Here is a 23,626-nt window from a genome sequence, read left to right as displayed (position 1 = left end):
ACAGGTGAGTTGTTTTTTTGTTGTTTTCAAGACCTCAAACTCTGCTACTTTTATTCACCTTTAAAAAATATTCAGCTCTCTCATCAAATATGGATTCATTCTTCTCTAAGAATTAACTTTAACACATCACTTGTGTGTGTGTGTGTGTGTGTGTGTGTGTGTGTGTGTGTGTGTGTGTGTGTGTGTGTGTGTGTTTGTGTGTGTGTGTGTGTGTGTGTGTGTGTGTGTGTGTGTGTGTGTGTGTGTGTGTGTTTGTGTGTGTGTGTGTGTGTGTGTGTGTGTGTGTGTGTGTGTGTGTGTGTGTGTGTGTGTGTGTGTGTGTGTGTGTGTGTGTGTGTGTGTGTGTGTGTGTGTGTGCGTGTGCGTGCGTGCGTGCGTTTGTGTGTGTGTGTGTGTGTGTGTGTGTGTGTGTGTGTGTGATGGAATAGGTTATAACAATGAAAAGCGCCCGTTCCCTGGCTGGTATCCTTCTGGTCCTCTGCTTTGTCCAGAGCAGCTGGCAAGTTCCTCTGGTTGATGACAGCTCAAGGTACACTCAAAGCCTAAAGACAAACCGCATGTGTTCTTATTATACTGTCAATACACTGAGGTAGCTATCGTTTTCTTTAAGGCAGTGGTTCCCAAGATGGGGTCCGGGGACCACCAGGGCTCCTTGAGGGGGTTCCAGGGGGTTCCCCAGCAAACTGATGATACCATTATTTCATTTACAGGAAGTTAGGCACAATTAGAGCATGTAGAAGAATGACTGTTTTGATCCTAAATGAGTTTCTCTGTTATCTCTGTAATACAGACAGTCATGTCCCTAATGTGAACTCAATTAGGGGTTCTTATATGAAAAAGGTTGAGCATCACTGGTTTAAGAGGTCATCAAGCAATGGTATTTCTAGGGTTAGGGCTGGAGTTGGGGCCATGGGGTTTACAGGGGTCATCTGGGGTCATGGGGTCATCATGACCCCATGATATGGGGTCATGATGACCCCATATCAAATAATTTTTGGAATGCCTTTGGCTGTAAGTGTATCAAATTATATGCTTTTATCGCAAAATGCACAATTGTTATGCTTAACTGCCCGACTATAGCTGGGTACTCTTGCATATACCGTAGTTAAAAAAAAAAGGCACCTATTAAAAGTTAAAAGTGCATATCTAATCAAATACAGCATTTCTCTCAAAGTAAGAGTGTGATTCTATATGTTTTCCCCCCTCCTGCAGTTTAGAGGCAGAAGATGCAGCAGCCGAGCTGTCCAACGTGAAGAGACATTCGGAGGGAACTTTCTCCAACGACTACAGCAAATACCTGGAGGACAGGAGAGCGCAGGACTTTGTCCGCTGGCTGATGAACAGCAAGAGGAGCGGGTTAGTACAACATATTCTATCAAAGGAATCCAAAAGGTTGTGCATCATTGTAGGTGAGGAGATTTAGAATAGGATTGCACTATTTGGCTGTGTTAGATATTCAAGCTGAATGTGTTAGAGTAAAATCAGCTTTTAAAGGGGCTACACTTGTTGTGTCCTTAGAATTAAGAATTATTGGTTTGGACATACATTTTTCTTTTTTCATTTTAGAATAAGTAAAGACATCATAACTATGAAACAACACAATTGGAATTATGCAGTGACCAAAAAAGTGTGAAACAAATCCAAACTATCTTATATTTTAGATTCTTTAAAGTAACCGCCCTTTGGAAAGAAATTCATAGGCCTACATAATAATAATAATAATAATAACTTTATTTATAGAGCACCTTTCACAGACCGCAGACAGAAGTGCTTTACAAAGCAAAAGAAAATACAGAGAATACAATATTAAAGTCGAGAATAAAAATAGAGGTCACTGAACATAGTGTTCAGGACAGTAAACAATGGGTAGAGCAAAACTACACAATACAAACGGACCACGTTGTTAAAGATATATCATTCAATAAAACATCAACAAAACAGGGATACAGGGCAAGACCGGCATCAATCACTGAAAGCCTCTCTAAAAAGGTGAGTCTTTAGGAGACGTTTGAAGGACTCCACAGAAACATCTGATCTAAGTGGCGGAGGCAGGCTGTTCCACAGTTTAGGGGCCATGGCCTCAAAGGCTCGGTCGCCACGGGTCTTGAGGCGTGTCCGAGGAACCTGAAGCAGGTTTAGATCATTGGATCTGAGGGAACGAGCAGAAGTAAGGGGGTGAAGTAGGTCCGAGATGTAATCAGGTGCCTGAGAGTGTAGTGCTTTGTAGGTGAGGGTGATGATTTTGAACTGGAATCTATAGGCAACAGGTAACCAGTGAAGTGACTTGAGTACCGGGGTGATGTGACAACTCCTGTTAGACCTGGTGAGCAAGCGCGCGGCAGCATTTTGAATGGCCTGCACGCGGCGTAGAGCGGATTTACTGAGCAGTGGGAAAAGAGCATTGCAGTAATCTAATCGTGACGATATAAAGGCATGAATCAACATTTCCATCTCAGGAAAAGAGAGTGTGGATCTAAGTTTGCCAATATTCCGTAGGTGGAAAAAGCATTTTTAGAGAGCTGTTTTATATGGACGTCTAGTGAAAGAGAGTGGTCAAAAAAGACCCCTAAGTTACGTAGGCTAGGGCGGACGGCAGAGGAGAGAGGGCCAATCCTATTTTTTATCGTGGATGTGACACTATCCGGAGCGATAATGAGCACCTCGGTCTTGTCCTTATTTAGCTGCAGGAAATTTTCAGCCATCCATGCATTGATCGCACTAATACAGTCTAGAAGTCTGGAAATCTGATCTAACTCGTTTGGTTTGAAAGAGAAGCGGAGCTGGATATCATCGGCATAGAAATGATATGAGATATCAAAACTGTGGATTAGTCTCCCCAGTGGAAGCATATACGTTCCAAATAGGAGAGGCCCCAGGATCGATCCCTGTGGGACCCCACAGAACAGGGGAGCGGAAGAGGAAACAAAATTATTGATTCCTCCAAAATTCCAAAATTATTGATCTGTACACTAAAGCTGCGACCTGATAGGCATCAACTTGACTATTTATATTGGTCTAAACACATTTCAAGCATTTAAGTGTAAGCCTTGAGATCAAAATGGCTTTAAGATTAAGGAAAACATAGTAGCTACATTCAATTAGGTGTGTTTAAACTTTGTGATTGGTAGTGTGTGTGATCAACTAGAGACCATCTTGCGAAGGGATCACACCAACCGCGATGCCCGTGACATAAGCTGAATGTGGGCCTGGGGTGTAAAGTGTGTGTGTGTGTGTGTGTGTGTGTGTGTGTGTGTGTGTGTGTGTGTGTGTGTGTGTGTGTGTGTGTGTGTGTGTGTGTGTGTGTGTGTGTGTGTGTGTGTGTGTGTGTGTGTGTGTGTGTGTGTGTGTGTGTGTGTGTGTGTGTGTGTGTGTGTGTGTGTGTGTGTGTGTGTGTGTGTGTGGGAGGAGGGGGGTGGCCTCCACGCTCGGGTCACACCCATTTTCGACTCACACACACACACACACACACACACACACACACACACACACACACACACAGACAGACTGTCGTGGCTGGTATATTATGCCAGTCCTCCTCACTGAGCATGGTTCTCTTTTTTCTGCAGTGCTGCAACAAAGCGCCATGCGGACGGGACCTACACCAGCGATGTGAGCTCCTTCCTCCAGGACCAGGCAGTCAAGGACTTCATCGCCAGGCTGAAGTCCGGACAAGTCAGAAGAGAGTAGGCTCTCCCTCCTTCCTTCTCCTACAGCACCCTGCACCTACCGCCTAATGTCCTCCCTGTTGTCTGATGCCATGAGAGAGAGGAGAGCTCTTGATACAGAGAGAGAAACAAATCAACTGCTTGCATAATCCTCATCTTTCCTTCCCATTTCTTTTCTTTTCCGTGTGCTGATGTTCCATGTGTGGTCGCCATAAAATAAATCACCTGAACCTTTGCCCTGCGTTGATTGATATGTGCCTACTGTACACTAGTGTTGTTTATGTGCCTACTGTACACTAGCGTTGTTTATGTGCCTACTGTACACTAGTGTTGTTTATGTGCCTACTGTACACTAGTGATATGTGCCTACTGAACACTAGTGCTGCAACTAACCATCATTTTCATTATCCATTATTCTGTCCATCGACTAATCGACTAATCGTTGCAGCTCGAGCCTACACTGAAAGTATGCGTGTTGATTGTGACTGGAGGAATGATTATCAGTGATGATTACTTTCACACAAAACAATGAACCAATCATGAAATGATCACACACACGATGGTACACTATATATATATATATATATATATATATATATATATATATATATATATATATATATATATATGTATATATATATATTACTGTGTGGTGGACACAACATTGTAGATCACACAACAAACTATTCCTCATCTTCAAAGCCCTCTACAACCTGCCCCGGCTGACCTGCTCCTCCACTATCGCTCCACCCGAACCCTCCGATCCTCATCCACTGTTCCCCTCACTGTTCCTCATCCACTGTTCCTCCATCCAAACTCTGCAGCTTTGAAGATAGAGCAGCACCCCTTCTCTGGAACTCCCTTCCCTAGCCTGTCAGAGACTCGCCCACACCTATCAAACATACAACCTCCCCTACCCATAACCTCATCTACTGCCCCCGCCTGCTCCCTCTCTCCCCTCCCCTACCCATAACCTCATCTACTGCCCCTGCCTGCTCCCTCTCTCCCCTCCCCTACCCATAACCTCATCTACTGGCCCCGCCTGCTCCCTCTCTCCCCTCCCCTACCCATAACCTCATCTACTGCCCCTGCCTGCTCCCTCTCTCCCCTCCCCTACCCATAACTTCATCTACCGCCCCCGCCTGCTCCCTCTCTCCCCTCCCCTACCCATAACCTCATCTACCGCCCCTGCCTGCTCCCTCTCTCCCCTCCCCTACCCATAACCTCATCTACTGCCCCCGCCTGCTCCCTCTCTCCCCTCCCCTACCCATAACCTCATCTACCGCCCCCGCCTGCTCCCTCTCTCCCCTCCCCTACCCATAACCTCATCTACTGCCCCCGCCTGCTCCCTCTCTCCCCTCCCCTCTTGTCTGCCTTGCCCCCCCCCACAAGCCCCTTCCCCCTCCTTCTATGTTTCCATCTCTGTTTAGCTGTGTTATGTTATATATGTCTCTGTTTGCTTGTCACTTGTTCCTTTGTTTGTTCTTCATGTACTCTTACTGTTAGTGTCTTTGGATCACTGAAAAGCGCTATATAAATTCAATTAGTTATTATTAATATTATTATTACAACTGACTGCAAAAGCAGGTTTTACACATGACAGAGTTACTGGCCCTGACTGCGCTGTGTGCCTGTGTACATATCCAGATCTGACATGGACAAGAGGGGTGCAGTGTTGAACAGGAGGCATGTAGATGGCAGCTTCACCAGTGATGTGAACAAGGTGCTGGACTCATTGGCTGCCAAGGAATATTTACTCTGGGTCATGACCTCCAAGCCCTCAGGGGAAAAGGTAACAATGCAAAGTTACACAGTTAAATAGACACAGATAAATGCTACAGTAGATTTTTTGTTTTTAATTGCCAGTTGTGTGTCATTAGTTATTATAATTATTGGCGGTTTCCAACTTCCAATCCATTTGGTGATCCAGTGCTGGGGCCCTCGTTAATGTTCTGCTTGCACCTGTGTTACTTCCTGCCTTTTAGACACAAAATGGGTGAATTGGGTGGGAAGTGAAAAAGGCAAATGGCTTGACCGTGCTTTTCTTTCTTTTGCAGTAAGAAAAGGCACATCGATCACCGAAAGACTCTTCAGGAAACCCGTCTATGATGCACAATGTAACGGAATAGAAGCCATACTGCTTTGCATGTTGTGTCTTTGACACATTTTAAATTGTGAATCTTTTTTTTTACACTATGCCATACAAAGATACAAAAGCTACTCTTCCACAGTTTTATGGTGCACCAGAGGAGTTATGAAATTGAGGATCTTTTTTTTGTCTACAAATTTAAATTATTTTCTATATTTTTAACGTGAAAAGACGAACACAAAACTTAAAAAACTCAGTTATGCCTACTGTACATGATGCAATTGCAAAACTCTAGAAATGTTAGCTTTCATTACATATTGATAACCCACTCTGCAAAATAAAGTTTTTCATTGTCACCTTCATTGTCTTATTTAAGATAATTTGAATTTACATCTACATCTTTTTACCAGCAAGCTAAAAAAAAGACATGTACGTAACACAATACTAGGAACGTAATTGAAGAAACTTTGTTCAGAATCAATCGGCGTGATGGAAAAATTAAGGGAAAATAGGGTTATAGAGTTATGCTTTAAAATCTACCAACAATAATTATTCCTTTCATCATATCAATTCTGCACTTGTTTGATGTAGGGATAGTGGTTTTATATACTCATTGCAGGACCTCTCTGTGGGATACTCAGCATCATGTGCCAAGGTGCAAAGTCACTGCCAGAGGAGAGGCTTTGGAGATCTGCTGAATAGCTGTGGGACAGTGCAGGATAATGCTGAATAGCTGTGGGACAGTGCAGGATAATGCTGAATAGCTGTGGGACAGTGCAGGATCATGCTGAATAGCTGTGGGACAGTGCAGGATAATGCTGAATAGCTGTGGGACAGTGCAGGATAATGCTGAATAGCTGTGGGACAGTGCAGGATAATGCTGAATAGCTGTGGGACAGTGCAGGATAATGCTGAATAGCTGTGGGACAGTGCAGGATAATGCTGAATAGCTGTGGGACAGTGCAGGATAATGCTGAATAGCTGTGGGACAGTGCAGGATAATGCTGAATAGCTGTGGGACAGTGCAGGATAATGCTGAATAGCTGTGGGACAGTGCAGGATAATGCTGAATAGCTGTGGGACAGTGCAGGATAATGCTGAATAGCTGTGGGACAGTGCAGGATAATGCTGAATAGCTGTGGGACAGTGCAGGATAATGCTGAATAGCTGTGGGACAGTGCAGGATAGTACTGAATAGCTGTGGGACAGTGCAGGATAATGCTGAATAGCTGTGGGACAGTGCAGGATAATGCTGAATAGCTGTGGGACAGTGCAGGATAATGCTGAATAGCTGTGGGACAGTGCAGGATAATGCTGAATAGCTGTGGGACAGTGCAGGATAATGCTGAATAGCTGTGGGACAGTGCAGGATAATGCTGCATAGCTGTGGGACAGTGCAGGATAATGCTGAATAGCTGTGGGACAGTGCAGGATAATGCTGAATAGCTGTGGGACAGCGCAGGATAATGCTGAATAGCTCTGGGACAGCGCAGGATAATGCTGAATAGCTGTGGGACAGTGCAGGATAGTACTGAATAGCTGTGGGACAGTGCAGGATAGTGCTGAATAGCTGTGGGACAGCACAGGTTCGAGCCCACGTGTCACCTCCTTGGTCGGTCGTCCATACAGGCACAATTGGCCGTATCTTTGGGTGGGAAGCCAGATTAGGGGTACAGTATTGTGTTCAGTTCTGGTTGCTGCACTAGGACCTCCTCTGGTCGTTCAGGGTGCCTGTTCAGGGGGGGAGGGGAACTTGGGGAAAAGTGTGATCCTCCCATGCGCTATGTCTGGCTGGTGAAACTCCTCGCTGTCAGGTTAAAAGAAGCGGCTGGCACACACGTATCAGAGGAAGCATGTGTTAGTCTACGGCTCTTCCCAGATCGGCAAAGGGGGTGGAGCAACAACTGGGACAGCAGGGGGAATTGGCCAAGCACAATCCAATAATAAGAATGAGAAGTTTCTGTGAGTGAGCACAATTTTTGTTCGGCCACAGCTATGCCATTTTACGTGCGATCGAGCTGAAACTTTCAGGAAGTGTAAAGAGCACCATGAGGCAGAGTTTTTTAATAGCTCTTTATTTACTCGCTCGCTTGCTCTCTCACTCATATAACAAATCACAATTTTACAACAGATCTCAATTGATATTTTTCTATACAGATGACTTAAATTATTAAACATAAGTATACAGATATCACTACCAGAGTTAAGGCAGAATTCCACACATAAGTGGTCAAAATATTTGATATTGATATAATTTTGACCCATTATTAGTTTCTCTACTCAACTAAGAACCATCAATTAGACAGGACAATGGGAAAAGAACATCTACAACAAAAACTTGCCACCGATTCCAAGTTAGTAATATATTAGTAACATTTTACATGAATAAAATATACTATGTTTGTACATTGTTAAGTCTTTACCATTTATTACATGTTGCCCTTCTCAGAAAAAGGTATTATTGCATCTCTAGAAGTAACCAGGTTCCTGCAGTGACGCAGTCAAGTTTTCTTCACCTTTGTGCAGGTGCGATTTTTTTTAACAATTAACTTTAGATGTCAACACATTGAGGGTCATTTGGAGGGGAGATCACATTTCCATGGATGACACTTACTGACAAGATGACAAAAAGAATATGCGGGTGGAAAACATATAGCTTTCTACACAGCCACCCTCAAATTCAGCAATTGCAAATTTGACGATTTAAAAAGCCAAGGCCAAATAGCGAGAGACACAGAAAGTCCTCACACTATGCTGCCATGCTAGCCTAGATATGTCTGTTTTATGAGCTGCCCAAAAGAAAAAAGAAAAAAATAACATTGATAAGTCATTGAAGAAATGCTATTCTGGATGATACATTTATTTTTTAAATGACAATGGATAAGATAGAGGATGCAATGAGCTGTCACTGTCACAAACCATTTAGATAGAATATATAAAATGTATATTTAATACTTTGAAAAAATCTACTAGATTTTCTATATAGCCCACTGTTTTAGATACCAGTGACGTAGATTAGTATTGGCAAATATCTATTTGGTGTCAAGTTTTTCTATTGTGAGGATCATCTACTCAGAAGTGGCTTTAAATATTATACACACATTCCATAAATTGGAGGTTTGCTGTGACAGGTTTTCAAAAGGACAACTTGCGGTTCCTGTTGAAAAAATATAAAAACATACAAAATACAAATAAAGTAGATTTAAAAATTGTTTAAAATGTTTACTGAATTGGCCCGTCGACACAGCAATCACGTGTCCTATAATTCTTGCTTTGCTCCTTCTGTTGCTGGTATCATCACCACACATTGAAATACATAGAAAAAGAACACAAATGTTTCTCGGTCATGTTAATACTGTTTCTCACAAATTTTTCTTTTTTTTACACAACTTGCACACAGACTTACATGACAAAAACGCACAGTGTAGCACAGTACAAAGGTGGTCGAGTGTGGCACGGTATAGTTTTTTGATCCATGTTTTGGATTGACAGCACAGTGGCACAGCCAGCACGTGTCATCACAAACTTGTCTCGCGGTCCAAGCTCTTGTCGTGTCTCCTCCGCTTGTGTCGCTTCTCGCCGCCACTGGAAAAGCTGCAGGAGAAAAGAGGCCCAAGACAATGTCAGAAAGCCAACAGACGCTTACACCCCATTTACACCTGCTTTTTAAATGTGACCTGTATCCGGATAAGTTATCTGGATAAGGAAAAGTGCGTGCTAATACAAGGTGTAAATGCATGGTGATCAGGATGTGATCAGATCTTCTTGAGCACATCTGGAGGTAGTCTGGCTCACATTGTGTTCAGATATTTTACATCCCATTTACACCTGTTTTTTAAATGCGGCCATTATCCAGATAACTTATCCGGATACAGGTCGCATTTAAAAACCAGGTGTAAATGGGGTGTTAGAGTTGACCAGCGGAGGCACTTGAAACTACTTCATGCAATTCATGTATTGTGGTGTTTGTTTTTCCTGTATTTAGATTGATCTTTAAAAAGTGACTCTGTAGAAATTAGGAGAATATTAGGGTATTCCTTTTTTTTTTAATCAAGTTTTTTTCCAGATTTTTCTCCAATTTTCTCCCCAATTGTACCAATTCCCGCTGCTGTCCCGGTCCTTGCTCCATCACCGCTGCCGATCTGGGTTGAGTTGTAGACTAGCACGTGCTTCCTCCGATACATGTGCAGTCACAAGCTGCTTCTTTTCACCTGACAGCAAGTCAGGTGGAACTGACCAGAACTGACCAGAGGAGGCACTAGTGCAGCGACCAGGACATGCCCCTAATCAGGCTTCCCACCCGCAGACGCGGCCAATTTTACCCGTATGGATGCCTGACCATGGCAAAGGCAACACGGGCTCGAACCTGTGTGACCCTCATGTTGTTAGGCAGGGAATCTACTGCTGCACTACCCGGATTCATTCATGTATTGTTGGTTTGTTTTGCTGTATTGGGATTGATCTTTAAAAAGTGAGTCTGTAGAAATGAGGGGAACATTACTAGGGTATTCCTATCTTTATATTCTTCAATAAAAAAGTTTAAACAAAAAGAAAAACGTGAATCTAACAGTCAAGTGCATCGTGCCTTGTCAGCTGGCCAACTGAGAGGTGTATTGGACAACGTAAAGCTTAAGCAATCCAGATTACATACAGTAGCATGCAAATATGTCTCTAAACTTAAAATGCCTCACAATTCAATGTCTTATATTGAGATAGAGTGCTATTAATTTGACAACTTGTCCAACATGCAAAGTGTGTAGTGCAATGTTGCACCATAAAATACCCTAACATGCATACTGTATACAGGCCATGCTGTGTTGCAATCCACAAGACCATCGTTCCATTTATACAACCCATCTGACACAAAACACTAGTGCTTAGATACTGCATACATGTGCATATGTGCATTTAGAATCTAGTTCCAGCACCAAAACATACTTTCCACTACAGATCAACACCATTTGACCATCAGCACATGCAACAATAAACGGTCGGTAGCAGCAAATGGCAGACACAGGACAAGACTCTCCATGCCGACGGGGGATCTGGGAGCAACTTACCTTTGGGATCTCAGCTTCTGAGAGGTTAGGAGGGGGAGCTTAGGGTTGGAGTGGAATTAGAGAGGCACTATGTTAGACTACAGATTCTGTGGGAAATTTGTGTGGGAAGATCTGCTCTTAGAAAATCCCTTTAATCTAAACATACTAGCTCCTTGGTTTCCTGGAAGATAATGTGATTTATGTCAAAAGCAAAATGGTCCAATAACTAACTAGAAGGCACAGTGGAAACATACCATTGGCTTGGAAATAAGTCTCCATTTCTGTTAGTTTCATATGGCAAAAACAAACAAAAAACATTAAATGTCTAAAGGCAAAGATCACCATCAAAAACTAATTAGTTGTTGCTTTGCCCAAGGCTTATCTGTCCAGCACATTTGATGAAAATCATAGGTTTCTGAGCTATCCTGCTCACAGACAAACTCATCATTTCTATGCAGTATTTGCTATTCAGATCATCAGATCTCGCGATGATACTTATTTAGATATCTCGACAGTGGCATGGTGAAAGAAGCTGACCTTTTAGCACTGGGCTCCTTCTTAGTGCTCTCAGGGTTGATGCCCTTCCACACACTGCCGAAAGAGCCTTTGGACATCTCATCAGTGATGTTCACTGTGGCAGGGTCTCCTCCATCACTCCTAAGAGAGAAGACGTGTGTCATCAGCAGAATTCACAATCCAAAGTCTGCTACTTTACAGAATGGGAACTGTCTGGGAAGTTTTCTCCAAAGTAGCTACATAATAAGAACATAAGGAGAGAAAGCAAAAGAAGAAATACAGATAACTACTTTATCACAGACATCACAGTTTCCCACTCTCTGATGTAAGTTAAATAAGTGCAAAACTTTAAGCCCACGGTGCAGTGGTGTGGCCATTCAGCCTTGTGGCACCACGCCCACGCCCACTCCCACCACCCACATCCCCCTAGCCATTCCCCCTACCCACCCCTCGAATCCCGACTCTCTACCACCTTCCTATCCCTATAACTAGAGCACTTTTCCCCTAGCTTTCCCCCCCAGGGGACTTTATTGGACACTCAAAATACTGTACCAAATATGATTACTGATCGAAATGACTTACTTGAAGTGTTCCTCCAGTGGCATTTGTACAATGCCTTCTTCTTCTGCAATAATGCTGTGCTCTTCCTGAAGAGAGAGGAAATATGATTAATAAAAAAATCTGAAAAGACACTACAGAGATGGCAACATTCCGGCTGCGGTGGTGAAGACTGAAAGATGTGGAGAAAAAAACAAAGTGCACAAGCAAAGCTGTCGTCTTTTTGACTGCCTATTTATGCATTAAACGGATGATGAATTCAGATCAACGGTTAGGGTTAGGTGGCTACTTTTTCTTTTCTTTTTCTGTTATTTTCTGTATAACTTTGAGTGAGTTTGTTTTGTATGGGTTTTGCATGCTATTCATTTTGTGTGTTTATTTCCCTAATTTGGACTAACTTGTATACGGTATATATTTGTATTTGTTAACTTCGGTTGTGTTGAGCTACTGTGTGATTGCACTTTGCTTTATTTTGATTAACTTGTATGCAACACTTGAATGTGAATGCTTGATTCCTCATCACCCACTGATTGCAACATAGCAATCAGCCTAATGTTGATCTAATATTGTACCTCTATATCTAATATCTTATCTTAATCATACAATCAGCCTAATGTTGATCTAATATTGTACCTCTATATCTAATATCTTATCTTAATCATACAATCAGTCTAATGTTGATCTAATATTGTACCTCTATATCTAATATCTTATCTTAATCATACAATCAGCCTAATGTTGATCTAATATTGTACCTCTATATCTAATATCTTATCTTAATCATACAATCAGTCTAATGTTGATCTAATATTGTACCTCTATATCTAATATCTTAACTTAATCATACAATCAGTCTAATGGTGATCTAATATTGTACCTCTATATCTAATATCTTATCTTAATCATACAATCAGCCTAATGTTGATCTAATATTGTACCTCTATATCTAATATCTTATCTTAATCATACAATCAGCCTAATATTGATCTAATATTGTACCTCTATATCTAAAAGCTTATCGTAATCATACAATCAGTCTAATGGTGATCTAATATTGTACCTCTTGCTCTGCATCTTCTAGTTTCTTCTTCTTCCATTCAGGTATGAGGTCGTCCAGCCAGCTCAGTTCTCTCTTAGTGAAGATGAAGTCAAGCAGCTTACGAATGAACACCAGGGCCAAGACCTGGAGAGTCACAAACGGACAGATATTAACCACACATACGTATGAACAAAAAATTAGAGCTGCAATGATTAATCAATTAGTTGTCAACAATTAAATTGCCAATTATTTTCGATAATCAATAATAACTAGAATGTCTACATTTCCTACCGAAAATGTAATTGTGCTTGCTGTCCTCGCCATGCACCGCCTGCCTTGCAAGGTCCCTGCCCATGCAATTAGGGGGACTAAAGCTTAATTTATACTTATTAGTGTTAATTTCGTCCACGAAAACTATGAGGAAAAATGTTAGTCGACTACCTTTTTCCCCAAGACTAAGACTAGACTAAAATGTTCAGACTTTTAGTTTTATTGACTAAGACAAGACTAAAATACTCAAACTTTTAGTCGACTAAAACTTGACTAAACAAAAAGAGGACGGGGTTGACTAAATATGATAAAAACTAACAAGGACATTTGACACAGGACTAAGACTACGACAAAATGAAAAAATAGACGACAAAATTAACATTAATTATAGACTGTTCCCCCCCCCCCCCTCAATGCAGCAGTTCAGGTTCCTGTGCTGCAGCATCATAGATGTAGCTGACATGTAGCTGTCTTAAAAACATTTACAGTAGTTACAGCAGAACCCGCCCAGTCTTAGCTAAGGGTCTTATCTATATGTGTATGAGGCATTGTGTTCCCAAAATGTACAGCTACTTGCTTGTCTACATTCTATCCAGAGAAGTCTGAGTGCTTTCCGCACAGCCAGGCTCCCTCCATTCTCCCCTCAGCTACGGGCTGAGCAGGGACTGTAAATACGGTCCACTTGTCGTTGCTACCGCTGCATGCCGACACTGGCCCGGGTGGGCAGCATCACCATTACCTACTTTCCCTGGGAAAGAGTTGCCAACACTGCTTCGAATTACAATTACTAGTACAAGCGCATCAGCAGATTCAACAGTTTTCATTGACTAAAACTAGACTAAAATGTGAACAGTTTTCGTTGACTAAAACTAGACTAAAATACTTATGGTTTTATTTGACTAAGCCGAGACTAAAATGCTCAAACTTTTAGTCGACTAAAACTTGACTAAATAAAAACAGGATGAGGTTGACTAAATATGATACAGAGTAACAAGGACATTTAACACGGGACTAAGACTAAGACTAAATAAAAAAATAGCCGACAAAATTAACACTAGTCCAATCGCGACCCCTTTAAAGGACTATATGTATTTTTCCCCCCCGAATCCAATGTCGCCATCCGTGAGTCTGTACGAGTTACGCTTGCAGAGATACGTCCGCCCAGCCTGCAGCACTACAGGAGAGAGATAGAGGACAGTGGGGGGTTGGGGGTTTCAAGTCACTGACCAAACACTCTATTTCAGTGATTTCTGTCAGAAAATAGAGCCATTTAACACTTATTTGAACACAAAAACATTGCTGAATGTAGCTTTAAGTAGTTATGGGTCGGCCTATGTGAGTAGATGCGGAACGTCCCAAGGAATCCAGGGAAAAAATAAGTTTGATTATAGACCCTACGGTTCAAAAGTTATGAACCAAACATAAAGAGGGCTGTTATAGCGCCACCATCTTGTCAATTGGTGCAATTCTTTCGTGGATAGTAAAATACCCCTCTGTGAACCTCCCTAACAAGTTTCGTAGCTGTACCTAGTATGGTTTCTGAGATAGTTAATTTAATGCCTTATTTGTGTCAACATCATTCTCTTTACCCAAGATGCAACACTCCTGCTCAGAGTTGCTCTTAAGCTCTATTTATCTGGTCAAATCTCACCGGATTCCTGTTTGCAGTACACTTTTTGCATGTGTTTTTTAACAGAGAAGAGTTGCAGCTGCTCAAAAGACAATATGTAAAATGTATGAGTGAGACCATGAGTGATATAGCACTTGTAATACAGGTATAGCCATGTCTGAAGTCTACATAATAGCGTGCGTGCGTCAAGTGACAAGTGACAAGTGTCAAGTGTCATACAAGAAGGAAGGCTGGCCATAATGAGAATGAATCCGCACTTCCTGCCGCCCTTCAAAATAAAACAATTGAGAAGGGACAGGCACTGAATGCTGCTATAGCGCCCCCTAAAGGCTAAATGACAAAATACTTCTGATATAGGCTCAGAGTACATCCCTCCACACCTGTACCAAGTTTGGTTAGCATCGGACGATTTTTGTGAAATAGGCCTCACCCACAGAAGATTGGAAGTGGATTATATCGCAATGGTGTGTTTTTTTTTTTTACTTCCAAATCAGTGTTGTGCAGGACACTCCCAACATGATGTGTGCGTTGGTTTGGTGAAGATTGGACAAAATTTCAAGGAGAAATGGCAAAAAAACTGTTTTGGACAAAATGCAAAATGGCCGAAAATCTAGTCAGACGGAAATGGGCGTGGCCTAGTTGAGTAGATGCGGGAGGACCCAAGGAATCCAGGGAAAAAAGAATTTTGATGATAAACCCTACGGTTCAAAAGTTATCGAGCAAAAGGTAAGGAGGGCTGTTATAGCGCCACCATATGGTCAATTGGTGCAATTTTTTCGGGGATAGTAAAAGACCCCTCAGTGCACCTCCCTACCAAGTTTCGTACCTCTAGCTGTTATGGTTTCTGAATGACAGCTAATTTACTGCAAGATTTTGCAAGATTTTTCCAAACCCCATGCAAGTCAATGGGGAAAAAAATGGCGCTTAATGGCGAATTGCGGCCAAACCGCTTTCACAAACCCTTAACAAAGTCATAGCACACCTGTCCTCAATAAGCCGGTCATTTTGAGGTCTGGCATGTCTATGTGGCGCAAAAATTGGGGGAGTTATTAGTCGTAGAACTTTTTGGCAGATAGAATAATAATAAGTATGTGGGATTTCAAGATTGTGCCTTGCTTGTCAGCAAGCACAATAATTATTGCTTTTATCTCGGAAACGGAAGGTGCAATCGTGATTCCGCCCACCAGTAGCGTACTTTTTCACCCCGATTCCAACGCCGCCATCCGTGAGTCTCTACGAGTTACGGTTGCGGAGATACGTTGCTGTAGCGCCCCCCATAGGCAAACAATAGCGCCCCCTACACGCCAAATGACACTATCTCTTCTGAAATCAACTCAGAAGTGTCAAGTGTCATACAAGAAGGAAGGCTGGCCATAATGAGAATGAATCCGCACTTCCTGCCGCCCTTCAAAATAAAACAATTGAGAAGGGACAGGCACTGAATGCTGCTATAGCGCCCCCTAAAGGCTAAATGACAAAATACTTCTGATATAGGCTCAGAGTACATCCCTCCACACCTGTACCAAGTTTGGTTAGCATCGGACGATTTTTGTGAAATAGGCCTCACCCACAGAAGATTGGAAGTGGATTATATCGCAATGGTGTGTTTTTTTTTTTAACTTCCAAATCAGTGTTGTGCAGGACACTCCCAACATGATGTGTGCGTTGGTTTGGTGAAGATTGGACAAAATTTCAAGGAGAAATGGCAAAAAAACTGTTTTGGACAAAATGCAAAATGGCCGAAAATCTAGTCAGACGGAAATGGGCGTGGCCTAGTTGAGTAGATGCGGGAGGACCCAAGGAATCCAGGGAAAAAAGAATTTTGATGATAAACCCTACGGTTCAAAAGTTATCGAGCAAAAGGTAAGGAGGGCTGTTATAGCGCCACCATATGGTCAATTGGTGCAATTTTTTCGGGGATAGTAAAAGACCCCTCAGTGCACCTCCCTACCAAGTTTCGTACCTCTAGCTGTTATGGTTTCTGAATGACAGCTAATTTACTGCAAGATTTTGCAAGATTTTTCCAAACCCCATGCAAGTCAATGGGGAAAAAAATGGCGCTTAATGGCGAATTGCGGCCAAACCGCTTTCACAAACCCTTAACAAAGTCATAGCACACCTGTCCTCAATAAGCCGGTCATTTTGAGGTCTGGCATGTCTATGTGGCGCAAAAATTGGGGGAGTTATTAGTCGTAGAACTTTTTGGCAGATAGAATAATAATAAGTATGTGGGATTTCAAGATTGTGCCTTGCTTGTCAGCAAGCACAATAATTATCAACATTTTTCACTTTCCATTTTCAGTCATTTTATAGATCGAATCATGCGTGTGTGCGCGCGCGCGTGTGTGCGTGGCGCGCACACACACACACACACACACACACACACACACACACACACACACACACACACACACACACACACACAGTACCATCATAGGGAAGACAATGGCAGCTTTGGAGGTCTTGATAATCCAGAGCAGGGCCAGGCAGGTGAGCTGGACCACGGTGAAGAGGTGCACCTTCCTGAGCGGGACGTGGCGAAGGTAGATGAAGTCTGGCTGATGCTTTGTCGGCATGCCGAACAGCTTTAGGCGGTCAAAGAACTGTATGGATAGAGACAGCCATGGATCATTTACAGTGAAAGCTATTGTACAAGAACCACTAATATAAAGAGAGAAGGGACGACATGCGGCAAAGGACCTCGGAACCGCATTCGAACCCGCATCACCCACGCGAAGGACCGAGCCTCCGTGGTACACCAGCCAGACAGGTGAGCCACCAGGACGCACCCACTAGAAACATTTATCCTGGATTAGTACTGCTAATAAAAATACTTACGTATTTGAATGTTATGCAGTAGAAACATTTTGTTACACAAAACTCTAGTGTCTCTCAACCAACTAGTTTTGAAACCATCGCTTTTAACTTCCAGTGGCTTAAACAAAAATAAATATTTTCAAATAAATTCTTTTTGGGGATTGAACCCATGTTCAGCAGCTTTTTAGCAAGTATGCAGCAAAAAGTGGGCGTTCAATATCGACTGTCATCTCATCTGTACATGTGGAAGGACATCAGTAACTACAAGTACTGTGCACAGTTCTTGGACAACATCCAGCTAATATCAGCATGAGATGTGAGGGGAAAGTGAGTGCCTCTTTATGGCATTGTTATTATTTTATTTAGTCATTTATGTATTTATTTATTTATTATTTGTTTCCCATTGAGCTTTAAAACTGTTGGATGAACTGAAATATATCTATGAAACATTTTTTTAGCTGAACCATCAAATTAGGTACATCAGAATGTGATTATTCACATTGCTCAATAGTGTAGTGCAGCCATTCCCAAACTTAAGAATGCTGCAGCCCAATTTGAAATCCGTAGAGAAAAGAAAAGGGGCGAGGCCAGCACTCACTATGTCTGTTTAATTTTCTTGAATAAATGTGGGTCAGACCAACGTACAGCGGATGTGTTTCAGTGAGTAGCCTTCTTCAGCCAATTCTTCTTTACGGCCCACCCAACCCTTTAATCACAACTCTGATCGAGACACGAGACTACGATGAAGTATTTATAGTGCTTTACTTACTATTTGTAATTGATAATGCTTCTATTACTGTATGATGACTACTGCTACTACTACTTCTTCTATTCTTAAGGCTCATTTATGCTCTGTCAGTTTTAAACAATGTAACTGTCAGTGCCACATACTTGCATGTGTCTTTCATGTTGGTATCATGTTAAGCAATACATACACTAGTGGGGAGCAGAGGGTCAAGTAAGAGTGTGTGTGTGTGTGTGTGTGTGTGTGTGTGTGTGTGTGTGTGTGTGTGTGTGTGTGTGTGTGTGTGTGTGTGTGTGTGTGTGTGTGTGTGTGTGTGTGTGTGTGTGTGTGTGTGTGTGTGTGTGTGTGTGTGGGGTACTGCTCCGTTTCATCCCTATCCGTAAGCTTTCAGAAAACGTGCACAGAGTAAGTTAAGATCTCACCTGAATGCCTCTGAGTGAGGACGCTCCCATGTACAGAAACACTCCGTACAGCACTGGCATGGGGATGAACTGGAGACAGAGGAAGATATTCAACATCAGGCATGAGACAAAAACTACTTGTAAATAATTACCAGATGTACGAGGTGGGTGGAGTTTATAGCATCGCGACAAGTCAGATAGTGTCAGTGATAAGAGGAAACATTAAATGAGCCTGACATGAAATAGAGTATGCAGGTGCTAAATCCTCCCCAACATTTGTTATGGATTAGGTTGTGAGTGTGAATGTGTCAAGTCAAGTTTATTTATATAGCCCTAATTCACAAGCATGTCTCAGAGGACATAGAATGTGTCTAGCTAGGTCTAGCTAACTACAATCAGAGAGAGGAGAGAAAGAGGACAAGAGGTAGAGAGAGAAGAGAGGAGAGGAGAGGGAGCAAGGAGAAGAGAGAGCAGAGAGAGTGAGATGAGATGGAGAAGAGAATAAGAAGACGGGAGTGGGAGAACAGATGAGAGGGAGAAAGGAGGATAGGAGAGAGACAGAAAAGAGAGAGAAGAGAGCGGAGAGAGAGAAGAGCGAAGAGGGAGAGAGTGAAGAGAGGGAGAAGAGAAGTTAGAGGAGAGAGAGAACAGAAGAATAGAAGACAGGCGAGGGAGAAAGGGGGAGAGGGAGAAAGGAGAAGAGAGAGGAGAGAATTTGTGTGTTGTGTTTCGTCCAGACCTTCAGCACGGAGGTCATGAATACTGAGCAGCCCATCAGGGTGAAGATCATGAGGCCGGTGAAGCGCTGCTCTCGGATGCCCAGGAACTTGGGCTGCTCCCCGGGCGCCGAGCACTCCGACTCCAGCTTCAGGCTGTTGACGTGGGAGATGGAGAGGACGGTGGCTGCCACGAACCACGGCAGGCCCATCACTGAGCACACGCCCAGCATCACCCCCACCACAAACAGGTCCAGGTGGTAGCCACAGCCTTTCTGCGAGACAATCACAAGAGGTAGAGGAGGAAGGTGACCAATTTGACCTGAATAAATTAATCAATTAATCAATCAATCAATCAATCAATCAATCAATCAATCAATATATATATATATATATATATATATATATATATATATATATATATATATATATATATATATATATATATATATCAGTTTTAGGATCTAAATACCCATACTTCTATTTTGTCAACAAAACAGGCTTGTTCCAGCCTGTTTCTGTTTCTTCAACAACTTCTAAGAATGTTGCTTGTAGGAGAACCAACATTCAAATAAGCATGATCATCTTCAATTATATTATTTCAATGTATGACATCATTTGAAACCTTACAATCTGCACTTTCATAATCTGTTAAAAAAACAACTGAAAATGACCTTGCCTTACTTGTTCCCCAAAACACCAGTCCCTGTCACATTTCATAAACACACTATTAGCATAGGTCAGTAATAACTCCATTCTATTCACAACCATTTCCTTACACTGAGAATATTGAAGGAGCGTAATGATTAAGCCACTGTTCTTAAAATACGCTTTCATCCCGTTATTTTTGTGGTTAGGATTTTTTTAAGCACCTTCAGTTTGTGCTCCTTCCTGTTGATAATGACAGCAGTGATTTGCTGGTCCATGAAGATGAGGATGGTGCAGAGCAGAGCAGGGATGAAGGTGACAATGGTGGTCCACCAGGGGTTGGGCCCTACTGGGTTTATAATCCAGCCACGGTCATCTCTGGTTGGCTTGAGAGAGCAAGAAGGAAGGTGGTGAGTAGGATGACACCAAATTGAACATGAGGAAAGGAAACGACAACACTAGATGTAAATATCGGAAATATATATGTAAAGTGTGCAATTTCTTGCAATAATAACAAATATTGGCTCATATCAAATCTTAATTAAGCAATCTCATTCTTGTTGTAGATGTATCTTACTTCTTAACGTCTTAACTATTTAACAATCTTTCATTAGGAATTAGTTAGATTAGTTACACTTTTGAAATGGAGGCTTTCATTTGGACTTACTTTGAAGTTGCTGGGGACCTGTAGCTTTGGCGAGGGGATGCCCAGGGCATAATCTACCAAAACCATAGTGAGGATGGTGATGAAGACAGCAAAGTCACTGATGATGGCCCGCACCTTCAGAGGGAACAAACACGTTCTTCAGGCAAAATCCACATCTCATTCAAATGCCAGTCAGACAGTGTACAGTGTAGTACTCCTTCACTGCCACAAGGAGGCGGTGGTACACTATAGATTGGTGTGTCCGCATCACAAACACATCAAGCAGCTCATGAGTGTCCTCTCAATGATAAATCATAGAAATTGCACAAATAGAATGGCCACACAGACTGCAGGATTCTTTGCCATTTCAGATGAAACACCCAACAGATGGCAGCATAATCACGTTTCTTCTTAAAATGTCACCGACAGAGAGAAACCTATACTTGCCAGGTAGATCGATTTCAATTTAATTTCACAGTCACGTGACCAAATAACAATTAGATTGACTACTGTCAAATTAAAGCAGCACAGTCAATATGGCCACTACCCTGCACCTAGAGACAGTCAAACAGGCCCTTTAAAACGTACAACTACAGCACTTTAAAAGGACAGAGAGGTGGATAGAAAGAGAGGAATGTACTGTATGTGAGAAGGTGAGTCTGTGTGGGACAGCGCAGGGTTGGGGAGTAATGGAATGTATTCAGAATACAGTATTTAAAATACAAAATATAGTAACTGTATTCCATTACAGTTACAGTTTAAATTGGTGGTATTTTGAATACAGCTACTTTCTTGACAAATGGGCTGAGCAAGACTATTTTGAAGTATTCCAAAAGTAATCCAAAGTATTCAGAATAGGTTACTTAACTTGAGTATTCTAATAGAATACATTTTAGGGCATGTATTCGGTATTCTGTAGTGGATTACATTTGAAAAGTAACCCTCCCAACACACGGACCTTGGTGGGGAAGTAGCGGCTAGTCTTGAACTCCTTGAGGAAGGCGGACATGAAGACGGTGGAGAAGAAGAGGACCACGCACCAGAAGAGCACGTCTGGGATGTAGGGGCCGTGGGGGCCACAGGCGGTGCCCTCAAACTCCCCGTGCAGCATCTCACAGTCCTGCAGGCACCGCACACACATGAGGAGGATGGCGATGAGGATAATAATGATCTTAGTGGATGAAAATGACGAATCTGTGGAACCTGACTACCAAAGTGTTTGTTGCCACTTCCTCTTCCTCAGGTACATTTGTTATTGCTTTTCTTCTCCTTTTTGTTTTTTCTTCTGACCACATCCCCCCACTTTTCTCCCCATTTGTACTTGGCCAATTCCCCCTGCTGTCCCAGTCATTGGTCCACACCCTCTGCCGATCCGGGGAGAGTTGTAGACTAGCATATGCTTCCTCCGATACATGTGCAGTCGCCAGCCGCTTCTTTTCACCTGACAGCGAGGACTTTCACTGGCAGGACGTAGCGCGTGGGAGGATCACGCTATTCCCCCCTGTTCCCCTGCCTGCCCCAACCGACAAGAGGAGGCAATAGTGCGGCCAATCATGCCTGTACGGACACCCGACCAAGCCAGAGGGAACACAGGGGCTGGAACCTGCGACTCTCGTAGGGAATCTACCGATGCACTGACTACACGGACGCCGTTAGTGCTTTTCAGAACATATCACTTCTAACAGATTAAGTGATACCTCATGCTCACGGATTCGCTGAGCTTGCAGTATTATCTGTGTGTCTGTGACTTTGCAGAGGTGCTTGCAACCTCGCATGACCTTCCCTCCCAAAATATTTGCCGCTGAATGACCAGCGGGCATTCCAGTGGCATGAGTCACATGACTTACTTGTGGCTGACAGTGCCACTCGCCACAGCGCCTCTCCATGCTGATTCTGCACAGCTAAATCCTGTCCACATGTTCCTAATCCCTCCACAGTCTTTAGCTGCTACATGACAAAGCAGACTCACTGTCAACAATAGCCCTAACTCTATGTATCTTGTTTCCTACATGGATAATAGCCCTAACTCTATGTATCTTGTTTCCTACATGGATAATAGCCCTAACTCTCTATGTATCTTGTTTCCTACATGGATAATAGCCCTAACTCTATGTATCTTGTTTCCTACATGGATAATAGCCCTAACTCTATGTATCTTGTTTCCTACATGGATAATAGCCCTAACTCTATGTATCTTGTTTCCTACATGGATAATAGCCCTAACTCTCTATGTATCTTGTTTCCTACATGGATAATAACCCTAACTCTATGTATCTTGTTTCCTACATGGATAATAGCCCTAACTCTCTATGTATCTTGTTTCCTACATGGATAATAGCCCTAACTCTATGTATCTTGTTTCCTACATGGATAATAGCCCTAACTCTCTATGTATCTTGTTTCCTACATGGATAATAGCCCTAACTCTATGTATCTTGTTTCCTACATGGATAATAGCCCTAACTCTCTATGTATCTTGTTTCCTACATGGATAATAGCCCTAACTCTATGTATCTTGTTTCCTACATGGATAATAGCCCTAACTCTCTATGTATCTTGTTTCCTACATGGATAATAGCCCTAACTCTATGTATCTTGTTTCCTACATGGATAATAGCCCTAACTCTCTATGTATCTTGTTTCCTACATGGATAATAGCCCTAACTCTCTATGTATCTTGTTTCCTACATGGATAATAGCCCTAACTCTATGTATCTTGTTTCCTACATGGATAATAGCCCTAACTCTCTATGTATCTTGTTTCCTACATGGATAATAGCCCTAACTCTATGTATCTTGTTTCCTACATGGATAATAGCCCTAACTCTCTATGTATCTTGTTTCCTA

The 23,626-nt window shown here is 42.4% G+C and overlaps 2 protein-coding genes across 3 annotated transcripts in view; one reads left to right on the top strand and one right to left on the bottom strand.

Annotated features, from left to right (window-relative positions):
• Positions 1 to 437: 437 nt before the first annotated feature.
• Positions 438 to 5,806, top strand: LOC310774334 (glucagon-1-like; the record flags this gene model as incomplete). The annotated part of the gene is made up of 5 exons (XM_083634391.1): positions 438 to 529; positions 1,213 to 1,356; positions 3,567 to 3,683; positions 5,313 to 5,457; positions 5,723 to 5,806. The coding sequence occupies 5 exons, from the start codon at positions 438 to 440 to the stop codon at positions 5,723 to 5,725; spliced, it is 501 nt and encodes a 166-aa protein (XP_083490517.1). The 3' UTR covers positions 5,726 to 5,806.
• A 3,466-nt stretch (positions 5,807 to 9,272) lies between these two features.
• The window catches only part of LOC310774330 (sodium-driven chloride bicarbonate exchanger-like), a gene marked incomplete at both ends in the record, with an annotated part of 75,053 nt that continues 60,699 nt past the window's right edge, over positions 9,273 to 23,626 (bottom strand). Inside the window, 10 exons of one of the 2 annotated variants that reach the window (XM_083634387.1) lie at positions 9,273 to 9,348; positions 11,331 to 11,450; positions 11,892 to 11,956; positions 12,928 to 13,050; positions 17,236 to 17,409; positions 18,791 to 18,859; positions 19,509 to 19,760; positions 20,358 to 20,519; positions 20,801 to 20,914; positions 21,738 to 21,899. In XM_083634387.1, coding sequence (XP_083490513.1) covers positions 9,273 to 9,348; positions 11,331 to 11,450; positions 11,892 to 11,956; positions 12,928 to 13,050; positions 17,236 to 17,409; positions 18,791 to 18,859; positions 19,509 to 19,760; positions 20,358 to 20,519; positions 20,801 to 20,914; positions 21,738 to 21,899 — 1,317 coding nt within the window. The remainder of the gene's footprint in view (positions 9,349 to 11,330; positions 11,451 to 11,891; positions 11,957 to 12,927; positions 13,051 to 17,235; positions 17,410 to 18,790; positions 18,860 to 19,508; positions 19,761 to 20,357; positions 20,520 to 20,800; positions 20,915 to 21,737; positions 21,900 to 23,626) is intronic. The other variant, XM_083634388.1, reaches the window with a different exon arrangement.

The sequence above is a fragment of the Poromitra crassiceps genome (genome assembly GCF_964638095.1).
Source record: "Poromitra crassiceps genome assembly, chromosome: 3".
Classification (NCBI taxonomy): domain Eukaryota; kingdom Metazoa; phylum Chordata; class Actinopteri; order Beryciformes; family Melamphaidae; genus Poromitra; species Poromitra crassiceps.
The sequence above is the reverse complement of the archived record's forward strand: the minus strand, read 5'-3'. Positions and strand labels throughout refer to the sequence as shown.